The 13522-nt window shown below is 43.1% G+C and overlaps 1 protein-coding gene across 1 annotated transcript in view; it reads right to left on the minus strand.

Annotated features, from left to right (window-relative positions):
- The window catches only part of PPFIA1 (PTPRF interacting protein alpha 1), a 54860-nt gene that overhangs the window by 36418 nt on the left and 4920 nt on the right, over window positions 1-13522 (minus strand). Inside the window, exons 3-8 of the mRNA XM_059709790.1 lie at window positions 4140-4241; window positions 3626-3790; window positions 2938-3012; window positions 2481-2582; window positions 2026-2247; window positions 29-175 (exon numbers count right to left, since the gene is read on the minus strand). Coding sequence (XP_059565773.1) covers window positions 29-175; window positions 2026-2247; window positions 2481-2582; window positions 2938-3012; window positions 3626-3790; window positions 4140-4241 — 813 coding nt within the window. The remainder of the gene's footprint in view (window positions 1-28; window positions 176-2025; window positions 2248-2480; window positions 2583-2937; window positions 3013-3625; window positions 3791-4139; window positions 4242-13522) is intronic.

The following is a 13522-nucleotide window of genomic DNA, read 5'->3' on the forward strand; positions in this document are numbered from 1 at the left end:
GCGAGACCAAGTTCCTTAAGAACACTACCTGTCGATGCATAGAGTCCTTGTTGGCAATTTCGTTTTCCAGCTTGTCGTTGAGGTCGTGCACAGAGGTGGCCTCGCGCTGGGCTGCGAGGTAGCGCTCCTCCAGGGTGTTGATCCGCTCCTCCATGTCTTCCTTCTGCGCCATGGCCTGCACAGCATTCAGAGGGGAAGGTAAGTGACAGGGAACACATCAACATGCTGCTGAGAAAAAACTGGACTAAACCCTAATTTTCAAATCAGATATAAAATTAGTGTCTCCAAAATTTAATTGATAGGTCAATTTTCAGCAATGTGAATGGAAACGTGCCTACCTCAAATATCATAAACATGCACCTATACCATTAACCAGCACTCCCTATCTTAACACTATGTCTGGCCACTCAGTTAACCAAGCTTATCCTTTTCTACGTAGCATTTCCAAAAAAATGTACAATGAAATATCGCAATATTGCACAAATTCCAGGAGGGGAAGGTATCTGCCTCACGGTACAAGAGGGTTCATCAAGGTGTGATCCCTCAATGGACATGACAGTCAGACACCAGTGTCATTTTCTTGGGTACAAATTGGATGAAATCACATCCAATTACCACAAAATTAAGGAAATCGTTACACTCGGCTGGTGTGGTTTAGTGGTTGAGCGTCGACCCAGGAAATAGGAGGTCACGGTTCGATTCCCAGTCAGGGCACATGCCCGGGTTGCAGGCTCGATCCCCAGTAGGGGGCATGTAGGAGGCAGCCAATCAATGATTCTCTCTCATCATTGATATTTCTATTCCTCTCTCGCTCTCCCTCCCTCTCTGAAGTCAAAACATATATTTTAAAAAAAAATGTAAGGAGATCAAATGAATGAATGGAAATGGAAGTCAAAGTTTAAGTTAACTGTATACAGCCTTCAAAAGCCTAATCCTGTGAAAATAATTCTCTTACACAGTATTAAACACTGAAACTAGGGCCGAACTTTCTGCTCATGCAATTCCTGTCCCCATGTAGAAATTCATTTTAGGTGCCTCCCCATTGACTAAGTAACTAATGTTAGCAAAGTCTTAATATTAAAAGTGACAGGTCTTTAAAAAAAGAATTTAATTTCAAAATTCTCTGCATATTACTCTGCCACATAAATACTGCCTGTTACCAGGGAACAATGTAATAAACCTTAATAGGTTACACTCTATCTACTCCTGTGAGGGTCTGAAAGGCTCTTCCCGAGAGTCCTGGCTGAGATGGTCTCCCCGGGAGAAGAGGTGGGGTGTTTGTCTTGTTTACAAAGAAGAGCATAAAGTGAAGGGGGAGGGGCAATGCCAGAGAAAGTATGCAGCCCTCGCTGGCTTTTATAATGACGATAATAAATTCTTACACATACAGAAGGAACTGTCTGCCAGATAGGAGTGCATTTCTACGCAATGTGACAGCATCATCCTGAAGACCCCATGTGAGCACACTCACTGTCTGTCTGACCCCGGCATTTAGTATCAATGATTCCTTTGGGGACAGGACATATAAAGGCTAGGAGATTGCCAACGCTCTGAACAGTCAGCAGACAACGCAGATAGCAGGTCAGTGAACTAGCAGCACACCAAACACCAACACCCACATGTTCACGTGTGCGTCAGAAGGAAATCTGAGCATGGTGGAGACTAGGTTCAGACCGCCCAGACCTTGCAGAAATCAGGACTCCACAACCAGGCCATTACACAGTCACGCAGTAGCATGACCAGAAGGGTGGCCTCCTGCCCCTTCTGCCGCCGCCGGTCTAATGAGCAGCTGGATCAGGTCTCCACCTTTCCAGACCTTGGGGAAAGGAGACTGCATCAGCAGAACGGGGAGGTCACCTATCACGGTCTCACAGCACCGTTCTGTTTTTTGCTATTACGTATACAATGATGCGAAGGTTGGAAGCAATTGGGAGGGTAAGGGACAAAAGGAGCAAAACAATCAAACTTTCAGACCACCCCAGCATTTGGCCCGATGATGGCCCTGCAATCTGTGGGCTCGCTTACCTCCCGCACATCTCGCTGCAGCTTCGTGTTCACCTCCTCGGACTTGATGAGGTCCTTCCGGGCCGTGTCCAGGTCCTCCTCCAGCTCTGCCACGTGGGTGGAGAGGGCGGCCAGGCGCTCCTTCATCTGGCTCTGCTCCCGGGCCTGCTTGTCTATGACTTCCTGCAGCTCCATCACTTTAGCAAGGTCTTCCTCATGGCTTAAAGAACCATCAGAGGATCTCTGATGGGGAGAAAAGAACTCTTAAACAGCCTCATCTGAGGAGCTAGGAAGCAAAGTGCTTCTGGGACACAGGGAGACATCAAATGAATATATGCAGCCAGCTGGACCACAACTTCCGCAGGCGCGAGGCTGGACTGGACTGGGCTGTGGCCCAGCGTTCCCCACAGCCTTGTGCAGACCACGGACAGGTGAAACCAGGACTTAGAAAGGGACAGAGAGAGCCAAGGACTTGCCTTTCCATTCGTGCTGGGTGTGTTTCCTTGTTCATGATTTATGTCAAGCACCCCATCTGTCAGTGTTTTTTTCTGATTATTCTGTTCTTTAAGAATCATCAGCTAAAACCAAAAAATCGAATATGAGAGTAAAGCACTAAGTAAAGATAGCAAAACTCGTTTTGGAAAAACACAACTACCAAATGTAAACATAATGGGCACGTCAGCCATCCGGACTATGGCCGGATTAGTAAAACCAGAACTTACTCCCGACTGGACAGGTGGTACTAAGAGATATCCTGCAACTCTGGAAGGAAAGTGCCATTCACCAGTCCTTACACTGACTCCAGGGGCTGGTCCTCACTCAGAAAGACAAACAGCACCTGATATCCACTAGCACAGTCTTCATAATTTTTTTAAAATTACGAGATAAAAATGAAAAACCCTCAATTCAAACCATGTGATGTACCAAACTTACCTCTTTGTGGGTGGCACCCAGCTCTTCTTCCAGCAAACTACACCTTTCAAGTGCTACTCGTAGGCGCTCCCTCACCTGAAAGCAAACGGAGTTGAAGTGTGTGCATATTTATTTAATGCTTAATGACAGCAATTCTAATTCACCATCATTCTAACATAACACAACAGTATACCTTAACGTCTTTCATGATGTTAATGTCAAGAAAAGCCGTTTGTTAATAGCTTAATAATTTAGAAAAATCTTCTCCCTAAATTATACTATTCAATTCTTAATAACAAATCAATATACAGAATGGAATAAATTTTAAGCCTGGCTGGCATAGTTCAGTGACTGAGCATCGACCTATGAACCAGGAGGTCACGGTTCGATTCCCATTCAGGGCACATGCCAGCATGCGGGCTCGATCCCCAGTGTGGGGCATGCAGGAGATGCCGATCAATGATTCTCTCTCATCACTGATGTTTCTCTCTCTCTCTCTCTCGAACTCTCCCTTCCTCACTGAAATCAATAAAAATATGTAACAAAACAACAACAAAAACTTTAAAACATTTATGCTAATACTTTTTACCTATACAGAACTCTGTCTTCTCAGAGGAAAACTGTAAGAGTTTAAGTGGTGCACATCCATGATGCCCTCGGAGCAATGCGGCACGTGGTCAAGCCAAGAACAACTGCGGGGCTGCTGTACCTTTTCATCCAGAGCTTTGTGGTGCTCAAACAATGACTTGAGTGCTTTGAGGACTTCCACCTCGCTGGACACGCCTGCCGGGGACTGCGCCTGTCTCTTCACCACGGTCATCCGGAGAGAACGCTCGTGCCTGGAGACAAGGCACTCTAAATGTTCTAGCAGCAGCTACAAGAAAGGCCAAAATCAAACACGTTTAAGGCACACTCTCAGTATCGTATTTGAACCTGGAGCAAATAACTCCCTTCATTCTCATGCTAACACGAGTCTGACTCCCTTCAATTTGGTCTAAAGTCAGAGAGAGCCCTCTCAACGGTATTAAAATATTAGTTCTTCTCATCATCAATTTCAAGCCAGGACTGAGAACACTGAACTGATCAAATGCAGTTGAGTCACGGGAAATGTTCAAACAGTACTTGAAGCCAGACGGAGTGGGTCGTCTTTGAGAGTAAAGCCAGCAGCACAGCTCTGGACAGCGACCCAGAGGCCAGTGTGAGAGCACGCAGACCAGACTCACCCTGGTGTTGTTTCTTTCTGCCTTCAGTTCAGCAATTTCTTCTTCCCGCTCAAGCAGCTGCTCCCTGCACACATTGAGCTCTTTAGTAAGTGCTGCAAACTCCTGGAAAACAGGACAGACGCTGTCAAGATCCCAGGGCTCACGCAGAGGCAGCCCAGGCCTGGGACAAGGGGTGACCCTCCAGAGAAAGAGGTCAGACGACGAGCCCAGACCACAGACCACCTCACTCAGACTGCCTGTCAGGCATTCAATAGAGCGAAACTCCTCTGAAATAATTAAAATTATCTGCCAACGTTTCGCTGCATTTTAAGTTTTTCTCTCTAAAGAACAAAGAAGGGACAAAGGTTCACTTAATCAATCTGACATTCAAATTATGAAAAATGGTTGATATAGATTCTAGACAATTTACAAACAGGTGGCATATTCAAGTTCATGAATAAATTCTTTGAAATCAAAGTCAACTTTACCCCAGAAATGACGCCAGTCATTAGAACCTGACTTTACAAGGCTAGCCTCCAAGAGCTTATTTGAGCCATGACGCAGAACTGAAATACTTGAAAAGGAGCTGTCCCCAGGACTTGAAAAGAAGCAAAACCCAGGACTATTCATGCAAACTGGGGCACATGGTCATCCCACCTACGAGAGGTGGGTAGACAGAGATGGGAGGGGCAAGACTTCTGAGTATGCCTAGTTCTGTGGTTCTGATTTTTGGATCATATAAACATTTTATATATTTGGAAAAAAATTATATTCCAAACAAAAAAGGCAGACCCTAAAATTAAGAATAATCAAAAACAAATGAACCTGTGTTCTCAAATTTTGTGTGGCTATGTTATTTCCTATTGCTTTAAAACATATTATTCTAACTACACCTGACACTTAAACAATGGGGGAGGTTGGCTTAGGGGCACCGACCTGCACATGCAGTCAAAAATGTGCCTGCATATAACTTCTGACTCTCCAAAAACTTTACTCATGACTGAAGCCTTACCGATCACATAAACAGTCAATTAACACATATTTTGTATGTTATGTTATATACTGTATAATTACAATAAAGTAACTTAAAGAAAATCAAGAAAGATAAAATACATTTATAGTACCGTATGTGTATATTGAAAACAAAAATTGCACATATGTGGGTCTGCACAGTTCAAATCCATTTTGTGCAAGGGTCAATTTGCATATATTCTTTTTTTCAAATTGATTTTAGAGAGAGGCAGGGAAGGAAAGAGAGAGAGAGAGAGAGAGAGAGGGAAAACACTGCTCAGTCACCTCCCATACACTCCCCAACCAGGGATTGAACCCGAAACCTTTTAGTAGACAGGAAGACTCTCCAACCAACTGAGCCACACTGGCCAGGGCTGGGCTGCATATATTCTTAAGATATATTTATTCCAAAACTCAAAAGAATTATAAAAACAATTCTAAAACTTGACTCAGTAGGATAATTATAACAATAAGGTACTAAATATCTAAATAGGATAAAGAAAATAATGTTGCCCTGGCTGGTTTGGCTCAGTGGTTGGAATGTCAGCCCAAGAACAGAAGGGTTTTGGGCTTGATTCCCTGTCAAGGGCATGTACCTGGGTTGCAGGTTTGATCCCCGCCCCGCTTGGGGCACATATGGGAGGCAGCCAATTGATATGACTCACATCCATGTTTCTCTCTCTCTCTACTCCCCCCACCTCCTTTCCACTCTCTAAAAAAAAAAAAAAAAAAAAAATCAATGGAAAAAATATCCTCTGGTGAGGATTAGCTAAAAAAAAATATGAAAAAATAAGTGACCACTCGAACCAATGGTTCCCACCTTGTGTCCATGCTTGCCCCCACCCCCAACCTATTCTCTAAGCAGCATAAGCATGATCTAAAAACATCCCAACAAACCTTGCTAATCTCTCCACCTGGTCCGTGACAGTATTTAAAGAAACCCTCACTCTTTGGCAGCCAAGGCTCTGACTGCCCACCTGGCCCCCTCACCTGACGCACTCCTCCTTTGCTGCAGGAACAATGGCCTCACTTCTATGGTGTGAGCCATGGCCAAGTTCTTCCTTGCCTCTGGCCTTAGCCCCTGCAGTCACAGTGCTGGGGAAGGTCTCACAGCTGGCTTCTCAGCCTCTGGATCTCTGACCAAAAGAGACCCTCGACAGGCCTTTTCTGGGTCCCTCCTGGTCCCCAGCGTGCCACAGGCAGCACACCTCACACAGCCCTGGCTGTGTCTTTCTAACTACTTCGTCTGTGAAGATACACCTCACAACCTGTACTGCTGTTGAGAAGCGGTTTGATGTCAGCTCTCGAAAGACAGCTGTCTGCCTCTACCATGGTCTCCCGGGGATATGGAACTCGGAACCTGAGGGGCTCAACTGAAAGCGGAAGGCTCACCTGGCTGGTGTGGCTCAGTGGTTGAGCATCAACTTATGAACTAGGACAGTGATGGTGAACCTATGACACGTGTGTCAGAGGTGACACACGAACGCGAACTCATTTTTTTGGTTGATTTTTCTTTGTTAAATGGCATTTAAATATATAAAATAAATATCAAAAATATAAGTCTTTGTTTTACTATGGTTGCAAATATCAAAAAATTTCCATATGTGACACGGCACCAGAGTTAAGATAGGGTTTTTCAAAATGCTGACACGCCAAGCTCAAAAGGTTCGCCATCACTGAACTAGGAGGTCACTGTTTGATTCCCGGCCAGGGCACATGCCCAGGTTTCGGGCTCGAACACCAGTAGGGGTCATGCAGAAGGCAGCCGATCAATGATTCTCTCTCATCATTGATGTTTCTCTCTCTCCCTTCCTCTCTGAAATCAATAAAAACATATTTAAAAGTAAGAAAGTGACCACGGTAGCCCTGGCCAGTGTTGTTCTGCAGTTAGAGTGTTAGCCGACACACCTAAGGGTCACAGGTTCATTTTCCGGTCAAGGGTATGTACCTTGGTTGCAGGTTTGATCCCCCAGTAGGGGTCATGCAGAAGGCAGCCGATCAATGATTCTCTCTCATCATTGATGTTTCTATTCCTCTCTTCCTTCCTCTCTCTGAAATCAATACTCCCCCCCCCCACCTTTATTTTAAAAAAGAGTGGAAGGCTCTGTCTCAGGCAGACAGTTAAAGGTGCTGGCACGGAGGAAGACAAGGCAGGGCTGCTTTAAAAAAGATGGCAAGTTGTGCAAAAGAGAGAAGATACAAATGGGCCAGTGCTGCTTGGAAAGGATATAATTAACCGTTTCATAAACTAGGAACCATGGAAATAAGCATGGTCTCCTGAGCGAGGTTCTGCCAAGTCAGTGAGGCACACCAGGGGGACCATCATAGGCCTACCCTCAGTGAGGAGGCCTTGACTAACTTTACCGCTCCCTGATTAGGAGGTCGGTCTCCCTAACCTGTGCACTGACTTAAGCTCAGCCCGTGCCTGATCGCCTTGTTTAAAGCCCTGAAAACGGAATTACAATTGAGCGCTGCACCCTCTGGCTGTGACCCCTGGAGCCCCTCCACCCCGGCCCCTGGCCGCATACTCTTCCCTATGGGGGAGTGGGGGGGGGGGGGTTGCACTGTCCAATGTTCAGGAGCGTCTCTACCCCAGTTCCTTTGTCTCCCCAGCATCAGAGCTTTTCCAGATCTCATCCTCCCGACAAGTCTGCTTCCACCTGCTTCCCTTTCCAATCCACCCAGCACACTTGATACTGCCACCAGCTTCCCCTAAACCTCTGCTGTGACAATCAACACATCTGATATAGGTAGGCTTACTTCTCACTAAGTTGTGATTCTCCTCCCCCCCATTATATTTTTATTGATTTTAGATTGAGGAAGGGAGAGGGAAAGATAGAAACATTAATGATGAGAGAGAATCATTCATCGGCTGCCTCTTGTATGCCCCCCACTGGGGATGGATGTGCCCTGACGGGAATTGAACTTTGACCTCCTGGTTCATGGGTCCATGCTCAACCACTGAGCAACATGAACCTGGCTGAGTTGTGATTTTTAAGAACCTGTTCAGGCCTGGCTGGTGTGGCTCAGGTGATTGGGGTTGTCCCACGCATCAGAAGGTCTCAGGTTCAATTCCCAGTCAGGGCACATGCCCAGTTTGCAGGTTTGTTCCTGGTTGGGTGAGTACGGGAGGCAGCAGATCGATGTTTCTCTCTCACATTGATGTTTTTTTTTCCTCTTTCCAAAATTAATAAAACATTAAAAAAAACCCACCACCACCTTATTGGTTAGGGTGTCTGAGTCTTATATACACTCCTGTCTCAGGGATTAGCAGACTGGGAGAGACATGGACAAAATTTGGGGTCCTACCCAAAACTCAACCTGAACAATCGGATTCTCTTTTCTCAGTTTCATATACGAGAGTTCTCTGAGAGAAATGTGTTTCAAAAATCTCATTTGTTGCTTTCAAACAAATCTGATCTGATATACTGAAAACACTGCTTTCCCACCAATACTCATTGTTTTCAAGTACCCGAGGAAGAGTTCACAAAAATGAATACATGCTGTCTCATCATCAGGCAAGCTCAACACATCTCACAGGACTGAAATGATGCAGTCTACTTAGGAAATGCAGCGGATTGACAGTTTATGTCCCCTCCAAATCCTCCACCGCCCCAAGGAGATGGTATGAGGAGGCAGGAACTTTGGGAGGTGATTAGGTCATGAGTGGACAGAGCTCCTTTGCCCCGTCACTATGTGAGGACAGGGAGAAGCTGGCCATCTATACACCAGGAAGCAGGCTCACCCGACAGCGAATCATCTGGCACCAAGACCTTGGACTTCCCAGCCTCCAGACCATGAGAAATAAATCCTGTCGTTTATAAGACAGCTAGTCTATGGTACTGTTATAGTGGTCTGAAAAGACTAAGACAGGTATCTTCATGAAATTAAGCCAGAAATCAACACAGAGATAAACAGAAAATCCCCCAAACATTGGGAAGTAGTATACTTTCTAAAAACTTTATGACAAAAAAAGATACTACAATGACAAAATTATAAATATTTTAATGTCTTTATTGATTTTTTTTTGAGAGAGAGAGGAAGGGAGGAGAGATAGAAACATCGATGAGAGACAAACATCAACATTGATCAGCTGCCTCCTGAACACCCCCTGCTGGGGATCAGCCCAAAACCCCGGCATATGCCCTGACTGGGAATTGAAGGGTGACCTCCTGGTTCATGCTCAACCACTGAGCCACACCATTTAATATTTTTACCTAAAAGAATAAAAATTTGGCTTATCAAAACTTGTGGAATGCAACTAAAGGTGTGCTTATAGGGAAACTTACAGTCTTAAACACATATATTGGAAAAGAAGAAAAGCTAAAAATCAATTAAGCATCTATCTCAAGAAACCAGAAAAAAGAACAGCAAATAAAAAGTAGATGGAGGGAAAAAAATGAAATAGAAAACAAAAATTACATAGGAAAAAAAAATCAATAAAGCCAAAAGGTGGTTCTTTGAAAGGATTAATACAATTGATAAACACCTAGCAAGACCAGCAAGAAAAAGAAATAAAGCCCAGTGACCAATATCAAATAATTGTAAAGGGGACATGAGCCACTTCACACTCATTAACTGAAAAGTTCAGGTGAACTGAATGAATTCCTAGAGGGGAAAAAAGCCTACCTAAATAGACACAAAAAACAGAAAATAAGAAAAATCCTATTTCCATGTAAGAAACTGAATCTGAAATTAAAGCCTTCTCACACACAATAACAAACCCTACACCAGCTTCTTCCAAAAATCTAAGGGAAAAGAACACCAGTCTCACAGGAACTCTTCTGGGAACCCATGAGGAACACTCCCACCCTGTTTTATGAGACCAGCATAACCCTGACCAAACGCAACAAAAAGAATGGACTGTAAAGCACAGAGCTCAAAGATACGCAGATATTTAGCGTCAGAGACATTCAGTGCAGGAAAGTGTTGGATGCTACAGATTCATCAGGATTCCACAGTTTCAATTATAATTTACTTGCAAGGCTACACTAATGTTTTTGCTTGACTCATTACAAGATACGTTTCTTGACTCTCAATTAGGTTTTCAATGAGGATGTAACAAAATAAGAATTTTGAGACTAGAAATTGTTCTTTTAAAAAAACTGAAATAAGTTCATTCCTAGTTAATTATAATAGAAGCATAAAATTTTATTGGGCAAGCAGATAACATACATGTATTGAAACATAATACTTCTCTGAACTTCATTAGGCTTTCATATACTCATTTCTATTTAATTATAACTAAATCACCATCATTCATTGCCAAGTTGGAAACACTGTCAAATAAACACTTTCAATAAGAGAATTAAAAAAAAAAAAGATTTAAAATTACAGACCAATTTCTCATGAATGCAGATGAAATAATTCTTAAAAATATTAAGAACAACAAAAACAGTGAAAGAAGAATACACTGAGGTCAGGTTGGGATTATTACAGAATTTCAAAAAAAAATTTTTAAAGTTAAACCACCACATAAAAGAAAAATCACTTGATACAAACTGATGGTCACCAGATTGAGAAGGGGAGGCAGAGGGTGGAGGCTGGGTGAAAAGGGGGAAGGGATTAATATGTATGAACTGCCAGTTATAAAAATAGTCATAAAGTATAGCATAGGGAATATGGTCAATAATTTTGTGGTAACTATGCATAGTACCAAGTAGGTACTGGACTTATGGGGGAATATCATTCTGTAAGTTATTTAAGTATCTAACCACTAAGTTGTACACCTGAAACTAATAATATCAAATGTCAACTGTAATTGAAAAATTCTAAAGTAAAAAAAAGTTAACATAATAATTTAATTCATTATTTTTAAAATGCTTAGCAAACTAGAGAATTTTCAAATTTTGATAAAAATATCTACAAAGAAACTACATCAAATATCACTTGTAATGGTAAAATACGGACTGCTTTCCCTCTGATATTGGAAGCGACATAAGGAAACCTATTCTCATCACTTCTACTTAACACTGTACTGGAGATCTTAGCTAGTACAATAAGGCAAGAAAAATAAAAATGGGTATAGCACTGGGAAAGAAAAAAAAATAAAGTGTCATTTGCAGATACATGTGTACGCATAGAAAATACAATAATTATTATTAGAAATATATTTAGCAAGTGAGTATCCAAAAAGTTCTATCTCTATATACCAGTAATACACAACGGCATTATTTAATTCATAAAGATATAATTTTTAATGGCATCAAAAATATCAAATACCTTTGAATAAATTAAACACATATTAAACATATACAGAAAACTGTAAAATACTAAGACAAGTTAAAGAAGATCTAAATAAATGGTAGACTTTCTTGTGTTCATGGCTTATAAGACCAATATTAAAAAGATGTCAGTACTCCCTACATTGGCCTACAGATTTAATGCAATCTCAATGAAAATCCCAGCACATTTTCTGGGGAGAGACTGCCAAGTAGATCCTAAAATTTATCTGAAAACACAAAGGGTCAAGATTAGCTAGGTAATCATGAATCAGAGCAAAGCTGGAGGACTTAAATTACTAGCTATCAAGACTGACTAGCTGGGGAGAAACCAAGATGGCGGCATAGGTTAACGCCAGAGATTGCTGCCTCAAACAACCACTTCAAAAAACGACTAAAAGACAGAACGGACATCATCCAGAACCACAGGAAGGCTGGCTGAGTGGAAATTCTACAACTAGGAGGAAAGAGAATATCATACCCAGACTCAGAGGAGGCGCAGTGCTGAAGTGAAATACTAAGGTGTGGAGTGCACGCAGAGCGGGCTGGAGGCGGAGGGCGCAGTTGTTGTTTTCAATCGGGAGGGAGTTTCAGACTCTGAGCTCCAGATCCGGGCGAGTCTCTAGGGGCCCAGGCTCAAACGGGAGAAGCGGGACTGTCTGGCTTCGGTCGGAACTCGAAGGCAGCTTTCTCTCCGAGGTTTGCAGCGGTTGCTGGGACTCTGTGAGGCAGAGTCCCTAGGGACGGAACTGAGAGCAGCCATACCTGCTTGCTCTGGCCCGCCCTGTAGATCCCCAGGGACCCGCCCTGCCCAAGCCCTGCACAGAGCCATTTGCCCGATAGCCTCAGGCAAACGCTAGATTAGCACCGCCCTAGAGATCCAGCACAGAAGCTCTCCCACTGCAGACACAGCGGACTCTCATAGCAAGTTAGCCTGGAGGTCAAATCACCCCCGGTATTGCCGACAACAATCAAGGCTTAACTACAACAAGACTGTGCACAAAGACCACTAGGGGGTGCACCAAGAAAGCATAAAAAATGCGGAGACAAAGAAACAGGACAAAACTGTCAATGGAGGATATTGAGTTCAGAACCACACTTTTAAGGTCTCTTAAGAACTGTCTAGAAGCCGCCGATAAATGTAGTGAGATCCTCAATAAATCTAATGAGACCCTCGATATTATGATAAAGAACCAACTAGAAATTAAGCATACATGGACTGAAATAACGAATACTATACAGACTCCCAACAGCAGACCAGAGGAGCGCTAGAATCAAGGCAAAGATTTGAAATGCGAAGAAGCAAAAAACACCCAACCGGAAAAGCAAAATGAAAAAAGAATCCGAAAATACGAAGATAGTGTAAGGAGCCTCTGGGACAGCTACAAGCGTACCAACATCAGAATTATAGGGGTGCCAGAAGATGAGAGAGAGCAAGATATTGGAAACCTATTTGAAGACATAATGACAGAAAACTTCCCCCACCTGGTGAAAGAAATAGACTTACAGGTCCAGGAAGCGCAGAGAACCCCAAACAAAAGGAATCCAAAGAGGACCACACCAAGACACATCATAATTAAAATGCCAAGAGCAAAAGACAAAGAGAGAATCTTAAAAGCCGCAAGAGAAAGAAAATCAGTTACCTACAAGGGAATACCCATACGACTGTCAGCTGATTTCTCAACAGAAACTTTGCAGGCCGGAAGGGAATGGCAAGAAATATTCAAAGTGATGAATACCAAGAACCTACAACCAAGATTACTTTATCCAGCAAAGCTATCATTCAGAACTGAAGGTCAGATAAAGAGCTTCACAGATAAGGAAAAGCTAAAGGAGTTCATCACCACCAAACCAGTTATTATATGAAATGCTGAAAGGGATCCTTTAAGAAGAGGAAGAAGAAAAAGGTAAAGATACAAATTATGAACAACAAACATGCATCTATCAACAAGTGAATCTAAGAATCAAGTGAATAAATAATCTGGTGATCATAATAGAATCGGACATAGAAAGGGAATGGACTGACTATTCTTGGGGGGGAAAAGGGTGTGGGAGATGCGGGAAGAGACTGGACAAATATCTTGCACCTATGGATGAGGACAGTGGGTGGGGAGTGAGGGCGGAGGGTGGGGTGGGAACTGGGAGGAGGGGAGTTATGGGGGGAAAAAAGAG

The sequence above is a fragment of the Myotis daubentonii genome, chromosome 9, assembly GCF_963259705.1.
Source record: "Myotis daubentonii chromosome 9, mMyoDau2.1, whole genome shotgun sequence".
Lineage (NCBI taxonomy): Eukaryota > Metazoa > Chordata > Mammalia > Chiroptera > Vespertilionidae > Myotis > Myotis daubentonii.